The following is a 21,355-nucleotide window of genomic DNA, read 5'->3' as shown; positions in this document are numbered from 1 at the left end:
TGCAAGTGCCGGGATAGGTACCCAGAGACCCAGGGCAGTTCTTAGGAAATGCCATTTCTCTGGGTCTCCAGGCTCTGGGTTAATGTGTGGTTAATCTAGAGGCCTGGGTGGATTTTTAGAAGAAGGGAAAAGAGCACTGAACAGGGAGTCAGCCCTCTGGCTCTGCCCTTAGCTCCCTGTATGACTTCGGGTGAGTCACTGCCCTCCAGCCATAGACTCCTTATCTGCTAAATGAAGAGGGTGGTTGGGGTGAAGTATGAGCTCCTTTCAGGTGTCATATTCCAATAGTTAATGCATTTCTGGTATTGAATGCCATATTCCAGTAGTGAATCCCAGTAATAAGAAATATTCTCCAAAGTTCATTCATTCATTCTTTCAAAAATATTTTTATAGCTACTAGTCCCCAGGTCCTAGGGTCTTTGGAATTGCATAAATACAGTACCAACCCTCCTACTTATGGGGAAGGCAGCTGCATGGGCTTTCAGGGTAGCTTGATTATCTGAATCCCAGCTCCCTGAGGGAGACAACTGAAGCCTTGAACAAATTATGAAACCTCTCCTAGTCTATAAAATAGAGAAAGTAATCCCTGCCTTGCCTGATTTCATATATTTTAATGAAATGATATGCAATGCCCTGATAGGATGCACAAAACTACCCACAAACATTCAGTAAGTGAAAATCCCTTCCTCCTTTCCCAGTTGGCACAAAAAGCTTTGTGAATTATTAATCCATCATTTACTGACCACATTCCATGTGCCAGGTCCTTACAGAACCTGAAGACAAAAGCCAAATCACATGCAGCCCTTCTCTTTAAAATTCCCAAGTCAGCGGAGGCTATAGACAAGTCGGTGGACAACAGTGTGAAAAGTGCTTTTGGGAAGTGGGCACAGAGGCACATGGATGTTCTTGATACAATTATTTCAACTTTCCCATACGTTTGAAATTTTTCATAATGAAACATTGGGGGAATTGTGGGTGCAGCATGCCTGAGAAATCAGAACGCTTTCTGTAATTATCCAGAGGGTAATCAAGTCATAGTGGTGAGGAGACCTGAGTCCAGTTGAACTTGAAGCATGAGAAGGGGCCAAAGAAAGGAGATGAGGTGCAGCAGACAGAGGAGGGCAGGGGTAAATTCTAGAGGTGGGGAAGAATACCAGGAGTCGCTGGATCAAAGTGCCTGGGCTTCCTCCTTTGTAAAATGAGGACAATACTATGCCTACCTCCTCAGGCTACTGTGGCACGACTGGAGGTGATGACATACATGCAGTGCTTGGAAGAAGGCTATGCTGGTGATTCTCTGTCTCTCTCCACCATCCCCATCTCTGGAGGCTGACCCCGTGGGCCATGTTGCTGGGACCCTTTGCAGTCAGAGGGGGTCTAGTCTATATAATGAAATAAGAAAAGAGATGCTAATTATAAATGTCAGAAAGAAATTAATTATTTTCAGATAATACAATTGTCTATCTCCCAAATCTGAGAGAATTAAAAAAAAACAGAGATAGTTCAGGAATGTGCTCAAATTCAATTTGAAACTGCAATAGAAAAAAATCCGTAAGAGCAAAAAAACTATTAAAAACCATTCAACTCTATGAGAAACAGGCAAGACTTATAAGAAGAGTATCAATAACTTTTACTGAAAGACACAAAAGAAACCTTAATAAATATTGGGGGAAAAAACACATTTTCCTCAGGAGGACTCCATATTGTTTGAAGAGTCTGTTCTGAGTTAGCTAATAAATGTAATCCCAACTAAAGTATCAGTGGAATTTAAAAATAAAACTTGACATGCTGATTCTAAAACTGATTTGGAAGTCAAAGTAGGAGATGGAGCAGGGTGGGAGGAGGAAAAACAATGAGACTTGAAAAGAAAAAAGATCGATGGGAGAGAGTGAAGAATTCAGATACAGACTGTAACGGCCATGCACTGACAGGGCACATGGCAGCTCACTTCAGCACAAAGAGAATTGCTTGCTAATTAAAAGTTCTCGGGGAACAGGCACCCTGGCACCAAGTATAAGGTGCAGAAGCTCGGTCAATTCTCTCAGCTCAGTTTCATTGGTTTCATTCTCAGCCTTATTTTCACCTCTTGGCTGTGTGACAACTATAGCCACGTCCAGCCTCTCCCCTTAAAGTTCAGCAAGCGTAATTACTGCTCTTCTGGTCCCCCGGGCAAGCGCTCAGGATAATCCCTGATTCAGCCTAATCGGCCAGCTGAGTCACGTGCTCAGCCCTGAGCCAATCACAGTGCTCAGGACAGTGAGATGGACAGGTTGACTCAAGCCTTGGTCCCTGTTCTTCCTGAGGACGGAGTCAAGAGATGGCTACTGGGAGGCGAATGGAAGCTAGGGACAATGCCTACTCTGTGGACCCACATACACATGGGGCCCTAAAGTATGATGAAGGAGTAGGGAGACTTGGCTACTTGGTAAATAACATGGGGTCAACTGGATACCCATCTGAAAAAAAATTAATTATATTCTCAATCTCATGTCATTCCTCACAAAAATTTATTCCAAATGAATTAAGGAGCTAAACATAAAAGACAATACTGTACAAATAACCAAAGAAAACATGGGAAATAGATACATCACCGTGGGTTGGGAAGGTCTGCTTACACAAGATAGAAAATACAAAATGCATCCATTTTATTACATCATAGCATATAACTTCTCTATGACAAAATACACTGTAAAAAAGTTACAAGACCAGATCAACTGTGTGAAAGAATTGGCTGTGTATCTAACTACCTATCTATGAATGAAACAGATGGTATTAAAATTTTGTGCCTATTAATTTAAAACAAACAACCCAGTAGATACATAAGCTAGTAAATCCCAATGGCCAATAAACATGAAAAGATGTTCCATCTCATTAGAATTAGAAAAGTCATACTGAGATAAAAATAAAAGACTACTTTTTTCCTTATCAGATTGGCAAAAATTAAAAAGACTGATGGCCTCAAGTGTTGGGGTGGGAAGGGGGATATGGATATTTTCACAAATTGTTGGTGTTTAATTCAGCCGAGAAGATTGCCTCATTTAGTTCAAAGAAAGAATGAAAATCACTTTTGTAGAGCAGAGACATAGAGATGGTTAAGGAGTGGCTGGAAAAGGCAAGAATAAGCCAAGAGGAGGTGCAAAGTGAACCTTAGAAGCCCCATGTCACAGATCATCTATTAGCGTGACTCATAGGAAACAGGCATTTCTTGTGGGTGCTGAGGGGAACTTCTTGAAAGTACACAGGGGTTTGAAGAGCACTGAGTCCGAAAACCACGAGTCCTTGAGGAAGGGTTTTCAAAGAAATCATTCTTTCCCCTCAACCTCCACCCCGAGCCAACCACAGAGAGCCAGAATACTCTGTCAGAACTGACATTTCTCTCCCCATCACTGAAAACCTCAGCGGGTTCCAGTACCCAGAGACGGTTCCAACATCTCCCTCTGAAACATGCAAGGGCTTGGAATCAGACACTCTGGACTGCAGTATCCCCACCTCCAGAATGGAGGTAAGATGACCTGCTGGTATTGCTGGAGTATTGAATGGAATGATGACTACAAAGCCAAATATTGTGCCTGCAAATGTAAGCACTCTAAGAAAGTAAAATAATTTTTTTCAAATATTTTATAGATACTTTAAAATAGTAAAACAAGCAAATAAGCAAAGGTTACTGGTCTGGGGACGGACTGGCTGCAGTGCAGACCGAGGGCACAGAAGAATGGAGAGGAGAGTCTCTAAGGGAACACATGTGCCTGACGAGATTGTAAAGCTAAAAATAATGCGACATTTGTGAGAAATCAAGTGTTAGCATCTTGAAAAAAGGCAAACATCCCAAAGAAAAAGTCAGCAAAGGACACAAAGACAGTTCATAAAAGAGAAAATATATATGTCCATAAACATGAAAAAAGTTTAATGTCATTATTATGTTAAAAAAGAAAGATAAAATTAAGTAAGTATGAGATTCTATTCTGAGCCACAAAACTAGCAAGAACTTAAGAAAAATTTACCAGGCAGTGCTGGCAAGGGTTGAGAAACAGCTTGCTCGTTAACTATCATTTGAAACTAAAACGGGCATTACTGGAGGATCAATGGAGTGCATGTCAAAAACCTTTAGAATGGGCATTCCCTGTACTTATTTATACCGCCATACACAGATTTGGGGGTCCCAACCCCCAGTCCTTTTCCCTTCTCCACCCACCCCATCCACAGGGAAGACTGAGTGACAATTTCCTGGCCACAGTCAACAGGGCCAGTGGCCCCTCACCTGATATGGGAGGGCAGGGCAGTGCAGGAGAGACGGAACTCAGTCTGCCGTGCTCATTCTGCCCAAGCAGTGCCAGAGAAGGCTGACTTCACCACAAAGAGGGACGAAGCAGCTGCTCAGAGGGGCCGAGAGTGAGGTGTGCAGTTCAGGTCCTCATAGCAGCAGACACCACCATGAAATTCAGTGTGCCAGAGATTCATCCGGGAAACTCCTGGGAAGGATAAAGGAGGAAGCAGAAGGCAGGAAGGACCACCCTGCAGTCCCGACACCCGGGAAAGGAGAGAAGGAAGGGCCCCACATCCACACTGCCGTGTCGTTCTGAGGAACTCCTGGCCAGACCGGGCAAGGCTGGGTGGAGGCACCCGGCAATGGGCAGAAGTCACCAGGGGAGCATGGCCTGGGCACGAGACAGGTCTGAAGGAGAGGCAACTGGAGGTGGTGTCAAGGGCTTTCCTGACGGGAAAGCAGGGCAGTGCAGCCCATGTCTGCTGCAGAGGGCCTCTGGGGCTCCCAGGATGGTGTTCCACTTCCCAATTCTGGTCCTCCCAAGACCCTGTACATTCCTACCAGGGGTCCCAGGAGATCTTTCTACTGACAATATTTTTACAGTGCCCTGTTTTGCTCAAGCTGGTTGGGACCATTTCCAGTAATATGCATTCTAAGCAGTTCTAACTCTGACCTGCACAAAGATTTGTTTGAAGATGTTCTTTGAAGTATTGCTTATAATTTTTAACATGAAAAAATAATCCAAATGTAAGGTTTTATGTCTTGGGGGTTTGGGTTACACAGTGTACATATCTGTAAAAACTTACCAAATGGTACACTTAAGATTTGTGCATTTTTAGTGGGTAAATTTGACCTCAAAAGAAAAAAAAAGTAAATAGCAACAAAGTAATCTAGGTGCCCTAGAATAAATGAATTGGTTTTAAAAATTATTCACACAATGAAATGTTATACAGCCATTAGTAGGTTTCAAAAGGTAAAGGCATAGTGATTTGACAATAAGTGTAAGTCATATATATATATATAGAGAGAGATTTCTTATAATAAATTGGCTCATGCGATTATGCAGGCTGATGAGCCCAAAAGCTGCAGCACTGGTGTCCCAATTCTAGTTTGAAGGCCATGAGCAAGCAAATTCTCTTATTCAGGGAAGGGTTGGGCTATTGTTACATACAGGCCTTCAACTGACTGAGTGAGGCCGACCCACACCATAGAGCAATGTCCTTTCCTCAGCCTACTAATACAAATGTTAATCTCATTCAAAAGCATCCTCACAGAAACACCCTAATGATTGACCAAGTACCTAGGGACCCTCCAGCCCAGTCAACTTGACACAATTTTCATACCATCTGCACCGTGCCCCTAGGCTGTCCAACACCTCCGCTAGTCATTATCAAAGTCTTCGTGGCTTTCCTAAGAGAACAGCTGCGTGAGACACTAAGGAGGGTCTCTGTCCCCTCCTACTGGCTCCTCTAGGACCGGAGGAGACCTGGACAGAATTCGTGCACCCCGAGGGTACGTCCTGCTGTTGCTCACTGGCTCACTCAACCTTGCCTGACTTTTAAGGAGCCTCCTGTCTCCATGTCACAACTTCCGTGACACCTCAGCTGGACTCCAGGTCTCATTTAACAGCGAACTCTTTCGAACAAAGACAGTTGTAGCTGCTGTGTGTAAGCTATAGCTGTGAGGGGTGTGTATCACACAGTACTAAGTGGCCAGAGAAGCTGGCAGAGGGCCTCCATCAGGGACAGGGACCTGGTAGCTCCTTAGCTCCAAGTAAACACAGACCCAAGGCCTCGTCTCAACCAACCCCTTTCAGCCTGGGCACCTGATGCAGGGGAGGGCATGGTGATGTCTCAAATCCTGGAAGCAGCAGGGATGCCACATGACGGGGACCTGCTATGTGGTAGGCGACTCATGAGCACCCACAATGGGCTTGGAGAGGGACTTTGCAAAGCTGGTTAAAACCAACTGTGTACTTGCTATGTCAGGGGCCGTTTTAGAGTTAACACACATTCACCTTATTTAATCAGACGCTTCCAATGCCCTGGGCCAGAGGAGCCACTGAGCATGAGCTGGTGCTGTCCGGGTACCTGCTGGTTACCCTACCGCAGGTGGGAGCAGGCCTGGGGAGCCTGGGGCACACATGTAAGCACACACCCTCTCCTGCATAGCCCACCCAGACCCCCCAAGCCAGGCAGGGAAGCACAGAACCGCTCCCACTCCCTGCACGTACACTGGTGTGTACACCTCTGCACTGCAATTCCAAAGTCACACACAGCAGCCCTGGACTCTGCTATGCAGGGAAATTAACCCAGGAGGCTTTCCCTCCCAGGCTGGGGAGACCACCAACCCCAGCACAGGGGGGGCTCAGGGTTCCAGTCCAACCTCAGAACTATAACCCAGAGGGTCTTGTCCCCCTAACCCCGGGATAGCTTGGATGCTATCTCTGGCTCACTCTACCCCCTGCCTCTTTATACACCAGTCTCTCAATGCAAGTGTTTTCACGCATTCAGGGGTCTGCAGGGGCCAAGTGGAGCCTGCAGGGAATGAGAGACGATAGTAGAGGCTGAAGTCCACCCTCCTTCATAGCCTCTGAAATTCTACCTTGCTCCATTTCCCTACACTGTAGCATGAATTAGTCTGATAAGTTGCTTTCTTCAAGGAGGGGCTCAGCATGATAGCCCTAGGCATCCACAGATAGTCAGGCATGATTGGGAGTATGAAAGGAGGACATAGATGTCTGGAAAAACTCACCTTCTCTGAGACTCTGAAACAAAAGGGCAGGTGCTCTCGACCACTCTACCCACCTGCCATTACCCTGAAGGAGCAGGGACCCCAGCTTCTGTTAGTTCCATAACACCTGCCCCACATTAAAAATATGAGCAAGCAGGCACACTTCACATTTAGGTGCTTTTAATGCTCAAAAGCTCTGTACAAAAAAAAATAATAATCACAAATTAATCCTCACAACACCCCTGTGAGGTAGGTAGGCAAGTATTATTCTCCCATTTTACAGATGGGGAAACTGAGGCAGAGCGGCAGAGTGACTGGCCAGTGGTCCCAGCACAGGTGAAAGTCAGGGCCAACTGTGAAAACTGAAGGATCTTCCCAGCTCAGCCCTCATCTCTGACCCCTCATCTAGATCTTGTCTGCAAAGAAATTAAAATTTTTTAATACATGCAAAAGTAAAACAAAACCAACAAATCTGAAAAGGTAGTGAACAGAAATACAGTAGTTCTGCAAATGAATTCAGCCAAGACGGCCAAACCCTTTCCAATACTAGGTACAAGTGGACAACTCCAGCCTCCTCTCCCATTTTTCAAATATCATGACCAGTGACACATCCACCTCTCCTTCTGCAGAAGTTCACACACCCAACCAAAGACAGGCCTCCCTGGCCCCAGGAGCCAAGCCAGGTGGACAGCCACACACTGCTCAGCCCCTGGATGTCAGCAGAAGAGCTACAGGACTCAACACTGCCTGCCTCTCCCAGCAGCCTCCCCACTGCGGACAGAGCAGAACCCCCTGGCCTCTAGCTCAGCAGCACTTGGCCCCTTCTGCTCCCTCCGGAAGGCAGCTCACAATGGTCCTCAGCAAGGGTGGCTGGAATCCAGGGAGCTCTCCTCCTTAGCCCACCCTCACACTCTCCACTGTTCACCCAGGGTCGCCCAGCAGTCCTCAGGGCTCCTGTCACAGCGGGTCGGGACATGGGGCCGCCCTGGGCTGGCGGAGCAGCGAGGAGGTACAGGGGCACCCGCGACTGGGGGATTTGGCTTCCTTGGCACCCCCTGCCCGGGCTCCCAGGGAAATGCAACAGGCCTCTTCTGCAAGGCTGCATCCACCTTCCGGAAGCTCTTCCGTCCCCTGAAAGGGACTCCCTGATGTTTCCAGCTCCTCAGGAACCTCCGCAGTCCTGTCAGCCCCAGGATAGGAGCGAGGGGAGGGGAGGGAAGAGGGGAGGCAGAGGCCTCTGCCAGACCCTCTAGGCCCTGTGGTCACCCTTGAAGTCTCCAGGTTGGAGATGGCTCATTAGAGGCAAGAACACTGGGCAAAGCTGCACGTAAAGAAACAGATCCATCCAGAGCCCTGCCCACTCCCCAGGGAGCCGAGGGCCTGAGGACAGTGCTCCAGCGGTCAAGCAGCGAGAGGGAAAGAGAAGGAAACCAACACTGGCTGGCGGAGTCTGTTCTGCACACCACCCAGGGCTGTCAGAACCGCGCTGAGAGGGGTGAGGGGGCGACGGAAGTGGTGAGGAGCTTTGTTTGGCTACCTGGGGAGTGAGCCCCTTGGAGCGCTGACACCAGACAGCTGCAAGGTGCTCGCTCACACCTGGCCTTGCTGAAGGTCGTCCACACACCTGTCATTCACAAGGTATGACTGTGCGCCAACTGTCCTAGAAAAAGCTTTTTCAAAAAAGGAGCCCCAACCCCAACCCAGTCTCTCTGTTTCCTCAGGGCCACCCCCAGTGAAGAGCACCTCGACCCCAACCGGCACAGGGCCCTGCAGTAGGACAGGGTCAGAGGCCAGCTACAGGAAGTCCCCCGCAGCGGAGGGCTCAGGGCAGTGGCTCTGCTCCTGCCACCGGTGGCGCAGCCTTGAGAAGGGCTGGTCCTCCACGCTCTCAAGCTCAGGGAAGCCCAGCTGGTTAAGGATCTCGTAGACTCCAGCCTTTGATGCCACCTAGGGAGGACAGCAGTCATGGGGGCAACATTCCAGGTGAGGGAGGGTGTCATTCAAGCCTGCCCCCTTTGCCACATGACCGTACCCTCCCTCCAAGGCACACAGGGGTGCATGGGGCTCAGCGCTGCCTCCTGCCAGCTCTGTGACCTGAGTGAGGGTGTGTTTTGACTATAACCGCTGCTTAGAGCTTCAGTTTTCTTATACCAGGGAAAACAGCTCTGCCTGCCAGAACCACTGTGGAGAGCTACACAAGCACAGAGGCACTCAACAAGGAGCAGGTAGTGGGGGAGCACTGGAGGCCAAGCATGCCTGTGCCTGTGCAGCGCCCACACCACCCAGGGCCAGGCAGGAGCACAGGCTGGCCAGCCCCAGGCATTACAACTGGGGCCCACAGGGAGGGCTGCGGGAGGCCGCGTGGATGCAGGGCTCCACAAGAGCCCTTCAGCTATGAGAGTGGGTGTGGCCCAGGCAGGCTCACCGTGAGCCTCAGCTCAGGTGGGTTAGCTGGGGCCTCCCTGGACACTGTGCATGCAGCCCTGTTGCCCAGAGGCCCAGGCCTTAGCACTAGACTCAAACCTGCAACAACCGGCCCCCTTCTCTCCCCGCCCTCCTGGTGGATGGGGAGGATGCAGGCTACACTCAGAACAAAGGTCCCTGGGCAACTCTGACTCCTACCTTCTGTTCATCCCTAGGAGAGAGGGAATGAGGGTGCTGGAACCCACACTCCTGAATGGACCAGCATGACTCTCCTGCCTTGACATCCACACCACCCACCACCCAGGTTCAGCTGAGGAGGGCACCAGGCTCCCCTCCAGTCCCCGGATCCCCCACTTCTATTCTCTAAGAACCCAAGCAGAAGTATCCTAGGATCCCCACCACCTCCAACCCAGCCAGGGGCTCAAAGGCAAAGCTGTGCCAGGCCTGCTCAAGAGGATGGCCCTGATATGGTCTTGGTGAGACCCAGCTCCCCAACAGGTCTCCTGACGTTCATCCACACAAGGACCACGCTCAAGGCCTGGCTTCAGCACAGCGGCCCAGCAGCTCCCATTCCTGCCACTGGGCACTGCAGCGGCCTCCCTGCCTCTGGCCCCCTGCAGCTCTGACCCCATCCTCACACTGCCGAAGCCCCTGCACCTTTCCTTTACCCACGCTGGTTGGGGTCACCAGCTGCCGCTCTCCTGCCCTCCTGTCCCACGGGAGCTAATTCCAGCCCTGAGTCCAGATTAGAACTTCCAGGACAGGCTGGTGAGGTCAGGAGGGGTCAGCATCCTGGTGGAGTGGTAATTACAGGCCACTCTGCCAAGGAGGGAGGGAGGCCTCTCTCCTGACCTAGAGGGGCTGAGGCAGCAGCTCTGAGCCAGAGGAAGAATGGGAAAGAGTCAGCAGGCCACGGAGAGCAGGGCAGTGGAGGTGGAATGAGAGGAGGGTGTCCTAGGCCAGACGCGGTGGGCTCTGGGGCCAGCCAACCAGCTCTGTGCCGACTGTGAACAAGTTACTTAGGTATTTAACCTCTCTGTGCTCAGTCCCCTCCTCTGCAGAATGAGAGTAGTTGCCATTCAAGGCCAACCTGCTTTTGCACGGGGTCTGGCAGACATGCTATTTGTATCCCATGGAAACCCCACCAAAACTTCTGAGGCGGTGCTGACATTATTTCCATTTTAATGTTGAAGGCAGCAGAGTAGGGGGTTAACTAACTGGTCCAAGGTCACAGCTGGAAAGTGGCAGGAGCCAGGCCACCACGCTGTCTTGCCCCCTGCAGCATACAGGTGAGGGGTGAACACGATAATGGGCAGGAAGCATCCAGGTAATGTTGGCTTGGGATGCACAGAGCAGGCCCTGGCCCAGCACACTGCCCCACACACTGTCTTCTCCATCCTCCTTTTCATTCATTCATCCATTCACAAAACTTTTACCGACGGCCTGCCACTGTGCTGGGACCCAAAGCTGAATGCGACAAAACTTCGGCCACATGGAAGACTCCTGTAGAATGAGATGGGAACTCTTTCTGCCGCACAGGGAGCTGGCCACCGGGGTCCCCACGGGAGACACACAGGGCAGCCTCAGCCCCCCACCTCTCACCTCCTGCATCCAGGTGCTGAAGGGCCTCTGCCAGGAGTCGGCTTTCTCCAGGTGGAGGTAAGCGTTGAAGAGCACCAGGTAGATGTAGCGCTCTAGGTACTGCAGGCTCCGCAGCTGCAGCCTCCGGGCCTCCTGCTCCGATTTGGCTGCTTTGGCCTAGAGGACGGCCCAGGGTGGGAGTCAGAGCAGGGGTTCATCCCCATGCAAGACACATGTACACACCACACACATGCATCCTCATATCTCCAGGACAGGAGGAAGGGACCCAGATGGCAAGGCCGAGGCTGCTGTCCCTGTCCGGGTTACAGGAGAGGCCGAAAGCAGATGCTGGTGTCCACAGTCAGAAACCCAATTCCTACATGGGAGGTATGGGCAGGGACCCCCACCTTCTGGCCGCCCACCCACCTGCTCTCCCTGAACCCCATTTCCTCATGAAATTATAACCACTGTCCTGTCCTGAGAGGCAACCAGACAAGGACAGGCTGCCACAGGAATGCTCCATGCAGACACCCTCCATCACACTGGAGGTGTGGAGAGGCCCTCCTGGTTGGCAGGGACCACAGGCACCAGGGACTAGATGCCCACTCTAACCACTAGAGAGCATCCTTAGTGCCAACTCCTGTCAGCCTCAACAGGCCCAGAGGAGAGACTCTTGGCTCCCCGAAAGCCCTCAGGACTTCCCCAGGGAGGGGTGGTTGAGGGCCCTGATCAGTGGCCTAGGAGGGGCCGGGACAGAGGTGGGCAAAGCTGAGCCTAGGGCTCTGACTGTGGATGTCGCACGGACCCTCTCCCCTCCCTCAACCTGGGCTCTGTGGTCAAGGAAGGGGAGAAACCTCATCGTGGCCTCTGACCCCAACTGGGCCATAACTGACATCCCTGTCCTTTTCTCAAATGGTTCAGGATCAGAGGCCAAAGGGGATGCATGCAGCCCCAGCGCTCACCCTCTCCAAGGCTGGAGACAGGTCCTAGAAAGGCCACCTGGGCTGCAGATGGTAAGAGATGCAGCCGCTCAGGGAAGAAAGAGCACTCAGGTGTGTGGAGGGGCGCCGCTCTTTCAACAAGCAAGCTTGAGACCTTCCGGGGCATGGCATTAGGCCGCGCACTGAGGAGCAAAGGGACAGACAAGTTCCCCAGGGAGCACAGGGTTCAGCTGGGTTTGGATGGAGAGAGCAAGCACCAGATGGGGTGGCAGAGCAGGCGGGGACTGGGACAGGGGCTGACCTGGCTGGGGTGAGGGTGTGCAGGAACAAGAAGGAGAACTAGGTTGGCACTCAATTGTGGAAGCCATTCCTGACATTAAGGAAGTCTCCCCTCCATGCCAGCTTCCTAACCCTGGCATGCAGATGCCTGGGCCTCACCCCAGACCAATCAAATGAGAGCCTCTGAGGGGTGGGCCTCGGCATCAGGACTGTGACATGCTCTCTGGGTGATTCTCTGAGGCCAGGGTTGAACCCCGTGGCTGGGGAGCCACTGGAGGTTTGGGGGTAGGAGTGACCTATTAATAGAAGACTCACGGGAGATTAATGCTCAGGATGAAGGGGATTTAAACGGAGCCCTCTCCAGGCTCTCAGTGGGCAGGCCGGGGACAAGGCTCAGGACACACAGAGCCAGCTCTCCCCCTGCAGGGTGACCGCACCTGAGTGTGCTCCTCTAATCCACCACACGTGTGTTCCACCGGATGGGGCTGGGGAGAGGACGCCGCACCCCACTCACAGCCCCCTTCTGGCCCCAAGCCCCCCAGGCTCCCATCCAGGGCCCACAGCAGCTCTCTCCGAGCCAGGAAGAGGATGTGGCACAGCAGCCGTTCCCCCAGGCGCCAGGAACATCCGTGGGAGGGCACAGCCAGCCCGGGGCCCCGGGGAACCAGGAAGGGCGGTCGCCCAACAGCTGGGCCACAGCTGGGAGCATTCCTGAGCAGGCATACAACGTCAGCCTATGTGTGTCCCTCGGGGCCACTGCAGGAAGGCTCCTGGCTGGGCCCCCGACCCCAGACACGCCATGACCCACAGCCCCAAGAATGGGGAGCTGGAGTGGGCCTGTTCCTCCTACTTTCACTCAGCCTTCTGTGCCTCTACCACCTTTGCTCCTGGGTTCTCAGGAGTGGAGGACCTTGCACCACCATCTACCCACACTATCCAGAAGGAACTCTGGCACCTTGGGGGTGGGGCAGAGGTAGAAGGCAGACAGTGGGCAGGGTCCAGGAGGGGCCCACAGCCAGTGCTCTGGATCCCCGGGAGACACAACTGGGTTCTGGTCCCAGCTTTGCCGTTTTAACTCTCAGCTCCCACATTTCTGGAGATACGACTGCTCAGTAAAGTAAGGCACGAGGAAGGCCCTGCAGACCGTGAGTAGCCACACTGCTCCACTCGTTCTTAGAGCACAGGGACGGGGGCTGCAACCCGAGGGTGAAGCACGCACAGGCGCTCGGCAGAGATGCCTGGAGACGGGGCGGGGAAGCAGCACACAACTGTGAAGCACCCAGAGCAGCCTGATTATGGGATCAAGGCAGGGCTGGCGGCCGGACTAGGGCAGGCATCAAAGAGGCGGCTGTCTCTGAGGTGGGTTAGGAGGAAGTGGGGCAGGAAGGTGCCCTGAGGTGGGGAGGAGAAGGGGAGGAGGTGTGTCTGAGGTACACGGAGTGGGCAGCCTGTGGCAGCAGGGGAGGGGGCACGGCAGGAGGCCGGGACCCAGAGCTGGGTGTGGAAACCAAGCCAAGCCCTGAACCCACAAACAGAGGGGCCAGTGACAGCTTCTGGTGGGTGTGAGGTTGGCTCTCAGTGAGAGTGGCCCATGGCTGCTGCAGGAAGATGACTGGGGCAGGACTGGGGCAAGACGCCTATTATTATAAGGTTCAACCAACCAAGTGCTCAAGAAAAATGCAATTTTGTTTAGAAATAAGGGAGCGGACCAGAAACAAGATTTTACCTAAATGAAAACTTTGGCAATAGAACTCTACTTATCTCTAAAGATGGATATTCATGCCGCAAGGCACTGAGCATTCACCACCCCATCCCTTACACTGCTTCCCATCTCCATCCAAAGGCTTGGAGCCTGTTTAACAACATTTTCTTGGAAAGAAGAAATCACCCGTGATCTCCCCAGGCAAGAGCCATTTTAAACTACTTTCAATTGGAGAGCTCAGAAGAAATGTCCAGTGGGCATGAAAAGCCCTCTACAATAGGATTGGCCCATGGGCATGGCCACCCCAGCCCTATCCTCTTGTGCCCCAGCTCCTATGGGGACGGAGGCCTGCTGTCCCCAGAGACACCACAGAAGATTAGGTATGAGGAATATTTGGGGTGGAGAGATTCAGTGATTCTTCCTAAGCCCTACTGGCAAGGTAGAGTAGAATTATCTCTTAAATTTAGACCACTGGGTAAAGGTAAAGCCTGACCGCCTGCTGGGAAGATTCCGTGGGTACATCCTGCTGATCACAGTGTGTGATTTGACACAATGACCCATCTTCCCATCAAGGCCCTGGTTTCCTTAAAATCACCCCATGCTGGCACTGTCTGGGGAGAAGGACAGGCCAGCCACCTCCTGTTGGTAAAAATAGTGGCACTGTTTTTAAATGGCCTGGCAGGCCAGGCTGTCATTAGCTGCGGTGGGGCTAGACAAGGCTTCTTCTTCCATTGGGACTGAACCCTAAAATAGAAGGGGCCCAGGAAAGGTGGCCGGTGAACTGGGCATTTCAGGCCTTTCAAGCCTCAGGTCTGTCTGCCATCAACTTGGGCCCAGTTACCAGCAATGGCTGTCTTGAAGCTCTGCTCTTTTCTGGGAGACGTGGGAGAGGTGGGAGAGGTCCACTGAGGCAGGGCTAATGAGCCTCTCCAGATGTGTCCAGGGCCTACTGCATGCCATGTGCAGAGCTGCGCTCATCACATCCAGATCTGACTATCAGATCCTTCTACACTCTCCCAGCAGCCCCGTAAAAGAGGAGGGTCATCTCATTGTGTAGGTAAGTCTCCGCAAGATTAAGTAACTGTCCGAGGACACAGCTCTACTAGCTGGGAAACAAACTCCAAAATCCCAGCTCTCCTCCACCCCACGCCCTTCCACCGCAATCAGATCTCACTCCCTGCTTCACTCCCCCCTCTGTACTTTCACCCCCCTCTTCCTCCTGCCTGGAGTTCCCTCCCTTCCACCTGGCCTGGCCCTGTTCTACTTGTCCTTCCGGGCCCAGAACAAGCTCCCCCTGTCCCAAAGCCTGCTCTTAGCACTCCAGCCCCACAGCCTGGCCTTCTCAGCCTCATCTGCTCTCCAAGGCATGACTGGTCCTGAAAACGATAAACCAGAGGGAGGCACCAGATTATTACCAGGTTTGTATCTCTGCCCCCCCCCCTGCCACACACACACCAGCCACCACCACCACCAGAGCTGTGGGACCAGGACTGCTATGCAGCAGGTGCCCAGTTGGTCACTGAGCACTCACTCCCTAGGTCACACCTTCAACATAGTCCAGCATTTAGATTCTAAACTGGGCCCTGGGGACTCTCCCATATGCACCTCCACCCAGGACTCCAGACTCAGGCATATAAGCACCGCTCAAGGGCTCCCAGGGATATCAGTTCGGCTTCTCAAATTCACACGTGTCCCAGGAGGACCTCCTGGGCGCCCCCAAGCCTGCCCGACCACAAGTCTGCCATCTTAGTGGCAACTCCACCTTCCCCATGCTCAGGCCCAAACCTGACGCTCCCCCTTGAATTTCTCCTTTGCTCAACCCACATCCAACCCAGCGGGATCTCACTGACTCTATTTCAAAACACCTCTAACCACCCCATCCGAGCCACCTCATCGCAGTGACACTCCCTGCCACCACCCTCACTCCCCTTCCTGCTAAGTTCTCAACACAGCATCGGAGGGCTCTGCTGGAGCATTAACTTGGCTGCCTGATCAACAGCCTGCTCTGGCCCCTCATATGTTCTGGTACTAAGAGTAGAAACCAGAGTCTATGTAATCTCAGGCAAGGCCTCATCTGGTCTACCCCATTCCCATAGCCTCTGACCTCCTCTCCTTCCCTCCCTGCTCCTTCCCTCTGTCCCTCAAACATACCAGGCAGCCCCCATCTCAGGGCCATTGCACTTGCACTGGTAATCCTCTGCCTGTATGTCACTGTAGCTTGGCCCCTCACCCCTTTCAGGTCTGTGTTCAAATGCCCCCTTGTCATCAAGCCCCTTCCTGACCCAGATCCTGTGTAAAACTGCAACCCCTTCCCTCCACAGATGAATCTCTACTCAACACGCCATGACTCTGACTTGTATACTGTTCACAGTGGGTCTCCCTCCCTGGAGTGTGGATTCCATGCATGTTCTGTTCACATGGCATCTCCTGCCCCTAGCCTGGTGCCTGGCACTTGGGAGGTGCACAATAAATGTTTGTCGCCCCTTGCATTTACATTAATCCCTGAATCACAGACTGCCTGGAGTTACCTCGATCAGCACCCCTGCCTTCCAGAAAGGGAGACTGAGATTAAAGAGGTGCAGGATGCAGCACAGCCTCCAGGAAAACAGGGCCCAAGAGAAACAAGAAGAGCAAGCAACGCCAGGAACAGGGCCGGTGTGAGCTCAAGCCAGACAACACCCACATTACTGGGGCCTCCCCGCTGCCCTCTCCCCATCCACACAGTAGGTGCAAGCATGGCCTGGGGACCTCTGCCCTCCAGGTAAGGTGGGGTCCAGACTGGGCAGGCAGCTGACAGCCCTGGAAGATGATCAGTCTATATGAGACAGGACCCAGAGCTCAAACCCCACCCTTCTTCTCGAAGTGCAATGCCAGCACTCTCCTTAGCACACACTGGCCCCAACCCATCAGCATCAGCTGCCTCTGGGGGCTTTCCATGAGTCCCTGCAAATTCCACCCTCAGGCCCGTGTGGCAGTGGGGCCTCAAGCGCACAGCAGCTCTCTATTCCTAGCCCCCAAAAGGGAAAAAATGGCCCTTGGCCCATAGCAGGTAACTGGTTTTCCAAAGATGTCACATTTTGTTCAGTGCTTTCAAAGCTTAAGGGACTAACCTTGGCACCTTGGGCTTCTCCAGGTGCCATTCACTGAGCAAATGTTGCTTTCCCCAGGCCAGGCTCTGGGATTCAGCACCGACCCCCTGCCCACCTCACACCCCACACCCCACCTCACACTGTTCACCACCAGCCTACAAGGCACGCAGAGCCCCCAAGGTGACAGATGGAAAGCAGAGGTCCAGGCAGGCCAAAGGGATTGATCCAAGGTCGCAGGGGGAGTTACCGGCTGAGCCAGGGCTAGAACCTGGGATTTCCAAACCCCAACACAGGGCTCCTTCTGTTGCTGGAGAAGAGCGCCCTCTCCTGGAAGACCAACAACAGGGACAAAGAACCACAAGGTAAAAAGAAGACTAAATCAGGTTTCCTATTTAATCATACAATTTATTCAACCTTCCACCCAGTCATCCACTCACTAGAGAGACATTTGTGGAGCCCTACTTGTGCCAGGCAGGGTCTAGGAGCCAGAGTTTCAGAGATGAGTCCTTGTACAGCAGAACAGAGATAAGCAGCAGAAACAGGCATCTCTGGTGACAGCTACAACCCAGACAGCGACACCAGCAGGCAGACAGCAGGGTCTCAGCAGCGTGCAGTGCACTGAGGGTATGCTGGGGTTGAGATTTAGACCCCTCTCAAACCACTGAAAATCCCAAACCTGACGGTGCACACTTAGAAACCCAGCCTGGCACACTGTAGGTGCTCAGTGGATGTTTGCTGTTGAGTAAACCTGGCAAGTCCCCCTGGAAGGCAGAAATGGTTCCAGCTCAGCCAAACAACGGAAAGGAAGGGAAGCAAGAGAGGTCTCAGTTACTGAGAACATGTGCCCTGTACACACACACACGCTCCATTCTGGCAGCCACTCACCTACCCACTGGCTCTATTTTGGGCTGGGTGTGAAAGAGCCTCGGGAAGCAAGCCTTTCCTTCATCATATTTTATGTGACAGCTCATAGCATTCCAGGTCCACTGTAGTTACATGGCCCAGGCTCTGGAGACACATCACCGGCCGGAATGAGGTCTCCAGGGAATGACTCTGGCCAAGCCAGACCCTTAGAGAGACTGAGAGAGACCCCACCTGGGGCTCAGAGATAAGAGGTATATCGCTATTTTTTTAAGATAACAACCTTAGTCTTTGGGGCACTGAGCTGGATCTCTGACTTCTCAGCTATCTGCACTAAGCCAGGCAATGCAGGCCGTAGGGCTGCTGGCCTCCCTGCCGACCCTCCCTCTGTCTACAACACAGTTGCCCTCTGGGTCACGGCCACCAGGTGGAGGGAAAAGACACAGGCCGAGGAGTTGGAAGACAGGTTCTGGTCCTGCCTCCTGATGGTCACAGTGCCTCAGTATCTTCCTCAGTAAAATGGGTCTAATAAAACCTGTCCTCACCTCCTCACAAAGGTAAGTTCTTACAAAAGGCAAAAATCACTGTTTCATGCTAAAGAGCTACAGACTTTATAAATGCATCTCAACTTGAGACCAAAAGCCATTTTATTTCTCTGGGTGGCTACCTTCACCTCAGCTTTTCTTCAAACTCTTTCTGAAGGGACAGACAAGAGACACCTTAGACTGTTTTAAATACAAACAGTAAGAACTAATGTCACCAGCCAAAGCTGAGGAAAAGTGCCCCTGGCATTAATGATTCTAGCAGGGCTCCTCCAGGAGCCCTGACCTTGGTTTCTGTCATAAGTATTTTCCCTTCCCAGACCCCACAGGAAACAACTAATTCACCAGATGGTGGCCCCAGTGTGGGCTGGGGGCCACTGGATTCTCCTCAGCCTGGGCCGTCTTCTCATCTCAATCCCAGTGTCAAGGAGTGGCTTAGTTCAAAGGGTTTCCTCTTTCTTTTTCCTTTTTGAGGCAGTTTCTTAAATGCCCTGAGCATTCTGGCCCCCTCACACATAAGGAGATCAGGCCCCGACCTGACCTCACCAATGCCATCCTAGAGAACAGAGGAGACATCATGGGGCTACAGTCCAGAAGGCTGGCAGGCAGAGACAGGTGGGGAGGGGCGCCGGGACTGTCGCCCCAGGGGAGCTCCGTCCCCACAGGACGTGTGTGCAGGTCGGGCAAGGAGGGGTGGCAGTAGTGTCGCCCCAGGGGAGCTCCGTCCCCACAGGACCTGTGTGCAGGTTTGGTCCCAGTCCCTCTCTGTACCCAGGACCCATGTCTGAGATGTGCACTGGTCCTCAGGCCTCCCCCTACTCGGCTGGAAGTACAAGGGCAAGGATCATGGCTTCTGCTTCTTATTTCTCCCCAAGCAGGGCTTGAGGAGAGCAGGGGAAGTGCAACTGCCTCCTCCTTGGGAAGCAGTGTGGTATGATGGAGACTGTCTGATCTGGGAGTCGGGCTCTGGGGTCTCACTCTCCTCCTGCCATCCAGCTGTGTGTACCTGGGCAACTCCAGTGCCTTTCTTCTTTAAATGCAAATCTGAAATATGTACAGAGGTAATGGTACAGCCTGCCCTTCATCAGGCACGGGCAGGAGTGAGAATTCAGCCGAGTTGTCAGTGTGAATGTACAGCCTGGTGTGGGTCCCTCTCAGGCTGGTTCTGAGTCGGCTGAACAGCTGTTAGGACACATGGTGGCTGGGTCCCCTAGCCTCTAGCAACTCCCAGCCTCCCCCTCATGAGCCCCTCCATGTTCCTTCTCCTAGCCCACCTCCACCCTGCTTACCCAGACCCCCAGCAGACTCTAGCCCCATCCAAGTCTGGGCTCAAACCCAGTATCCATTCCCTCTACCTTAGAGAAGTGCCTCCCTAGCCTCCTCTGAAGATGGGGAAATCAAAAGAAAAAGCAAGCACCGGCCCTGCCATCCTGCCCACTGCACCTCAGGGAAGTCTCTTTCTGAAGGCACTGCAGTTAATTAACGCAGAGGGCCTGAGAGAAGCAGCATAACTCCATTGTGCAGACCCCAATGAAATAAGGAACCCATGGGGTGAGCACCAGTGACGCCAGGTTGCAAGAGAGGCTATAGAACCTTCTGAGGCCCCGTGGCGGCAATACCGTACCACCCACAACTGTGCCGGCGAAACACAAGCCCATCTGATCAGCCCCTGACTCTCCTCATTCACAGCAGCGAGGGACTGTGACACAGGCACAACAAAACCAGGGTGCAGCTAACGAGAACCAAGCTGTGAGATGTCCAGCAGGACATATACAATACACCTGAGGTGACAAAGGGGAGCTGTTCTAGAGTCAGTGAGACTAAGGACCCATCACCCAAATGTGATCTGTGGATCTCAGGCGAATCCTGAGCCACCAGCACAAAGGCTTCATGAGACCAGTGGAAAATCAAACACTGACTGGGTACCAGACGACACGAAATTACTGCTGTTTCAGGTGTCATGAAAATGGTGTATGATGATCTTTTATAAAGGATCCCCCCTCTCCCTTAAGGTATGTGCTGAAATTTACAGAGGAAGTAATATGAGGTCTGAGCTTATTTCAAAATAGTCCAGTTGTGGGGGAGGGGGGTGGAAGGGCTTTAGATGAAGTGAAACTAGCCCTGGTTGGTAATTCCTGCAGCTGGGAGGTGGGCACACAGGGCTCATGAAATTATTCTCCCTACTTTGAAATTTTGTTTGAAATTTTCCAAAATAATTTTAAAAAAGAATAACTGTCTACGCTTCAACTCATTCAGTAATCCTACTTCTAAGAATCGACCTATAGAAATTATCCACCCAGATGAAAGGACACCAGGCACTGTGCTGTTCGCCGTATGATCTCCTGCCCACAGAACAGGAAGCCAGCTGATGGGCCACCTCCATAGGAACAGCAGGTGACACTGGGGCACCTCCATTCTTCATATTATGTGAGCACTAAATATAATGATATAAAGGCTCTTCAGCAAAGAGGATAACGTGTCCAGGGGCTGACACTATTTATTAATTTGCCTCTCCTTGTTCAACTAGAACATAAGCTCAGTGAAGTTACATCCACTGGTCTAGCCCCCGACGTGGGCTACCACAGAATAGGTGGTTCAGCAAGCACGTGCCACTGAGCAAATGTTTAACAGTACGACTGTCATCTGTGTAAAGCGGGCTAGCCTGTGTGCACACTGCAAGTACGTCCATGACAGAAAGCACATGCAAAGGCCAGAGAGAAAAAGGCAAAAATGGAACCGTTTCTGGGAGTCCCTGGGAGATGTCTTCTCTCCCTGAACTAAAGTTTTGGTAATGGTCTAATATTGTCCTTATAACAACAAGCAAGCTATAAACAAACAGTCCTCATCCTGTTGTGTGACTTCACCATGCAGATGGGGATTTGCGCACAGTCTGGGCCCTCCTTTCTGATCCATAACAGAGAAGTGACCTCCAAACGTCC

The 21,355-nt window shown here is 52.2% G+C and overlaps 1 protein-coding gene across 10 annotated transcripts in view; it reads right to left on the bottom strand.

Annotated features, from left to right (window-relative positions):
- Nucleotides 1–7,160: 7,160 nt before the first annotated feature.
- Nucleotides 7,161–21,355, bottom strand: part of PALD1 (phosphatase domain containing paladin 1) — a 98,468-nt gene continuing 84,273 nt past the window's right edge. For all 10 annotated transcript variants that reach the window (XM_057505943.1, XM_057505941.1, XM_057505947.1 and 7 more), the window contains 2 exons: nt 11,024–11,179; nt 7,161–8,944 (listed from right to left, as the gene is read on the bottom strand). In XM_057505943.1, coding sequence (XP_057361926.1) covers nt 8,792–8,944; nt 11,024–11,179 — 309 coding nt within the window. In that variant the 3' untranslated portion in view covers nt 7,161–8,791. The remainder of the gene's footprint in view (nt 8,945–11,023; nt 11,180–21,355) is intronic.

This window comes from Manis pentadactyla, chromosome 8 (genome assembly GCF_030020395.1).
Source record: "Manis pentadactyla isolate mManPen7 chromosome 8, mManPen7.hap1, whole genome shotgun sequence".
Taxonomy (NCBI): Eukaryota; Metazoa; Chordata; class Mammalia; order Pholidota; family Manidae; genus Manis; species Manis pentadactyla.
Note: the sequence above shows the minus strand (reverse complement) of the source record. Positions and strands in the feature narration are given on the sequence as shown.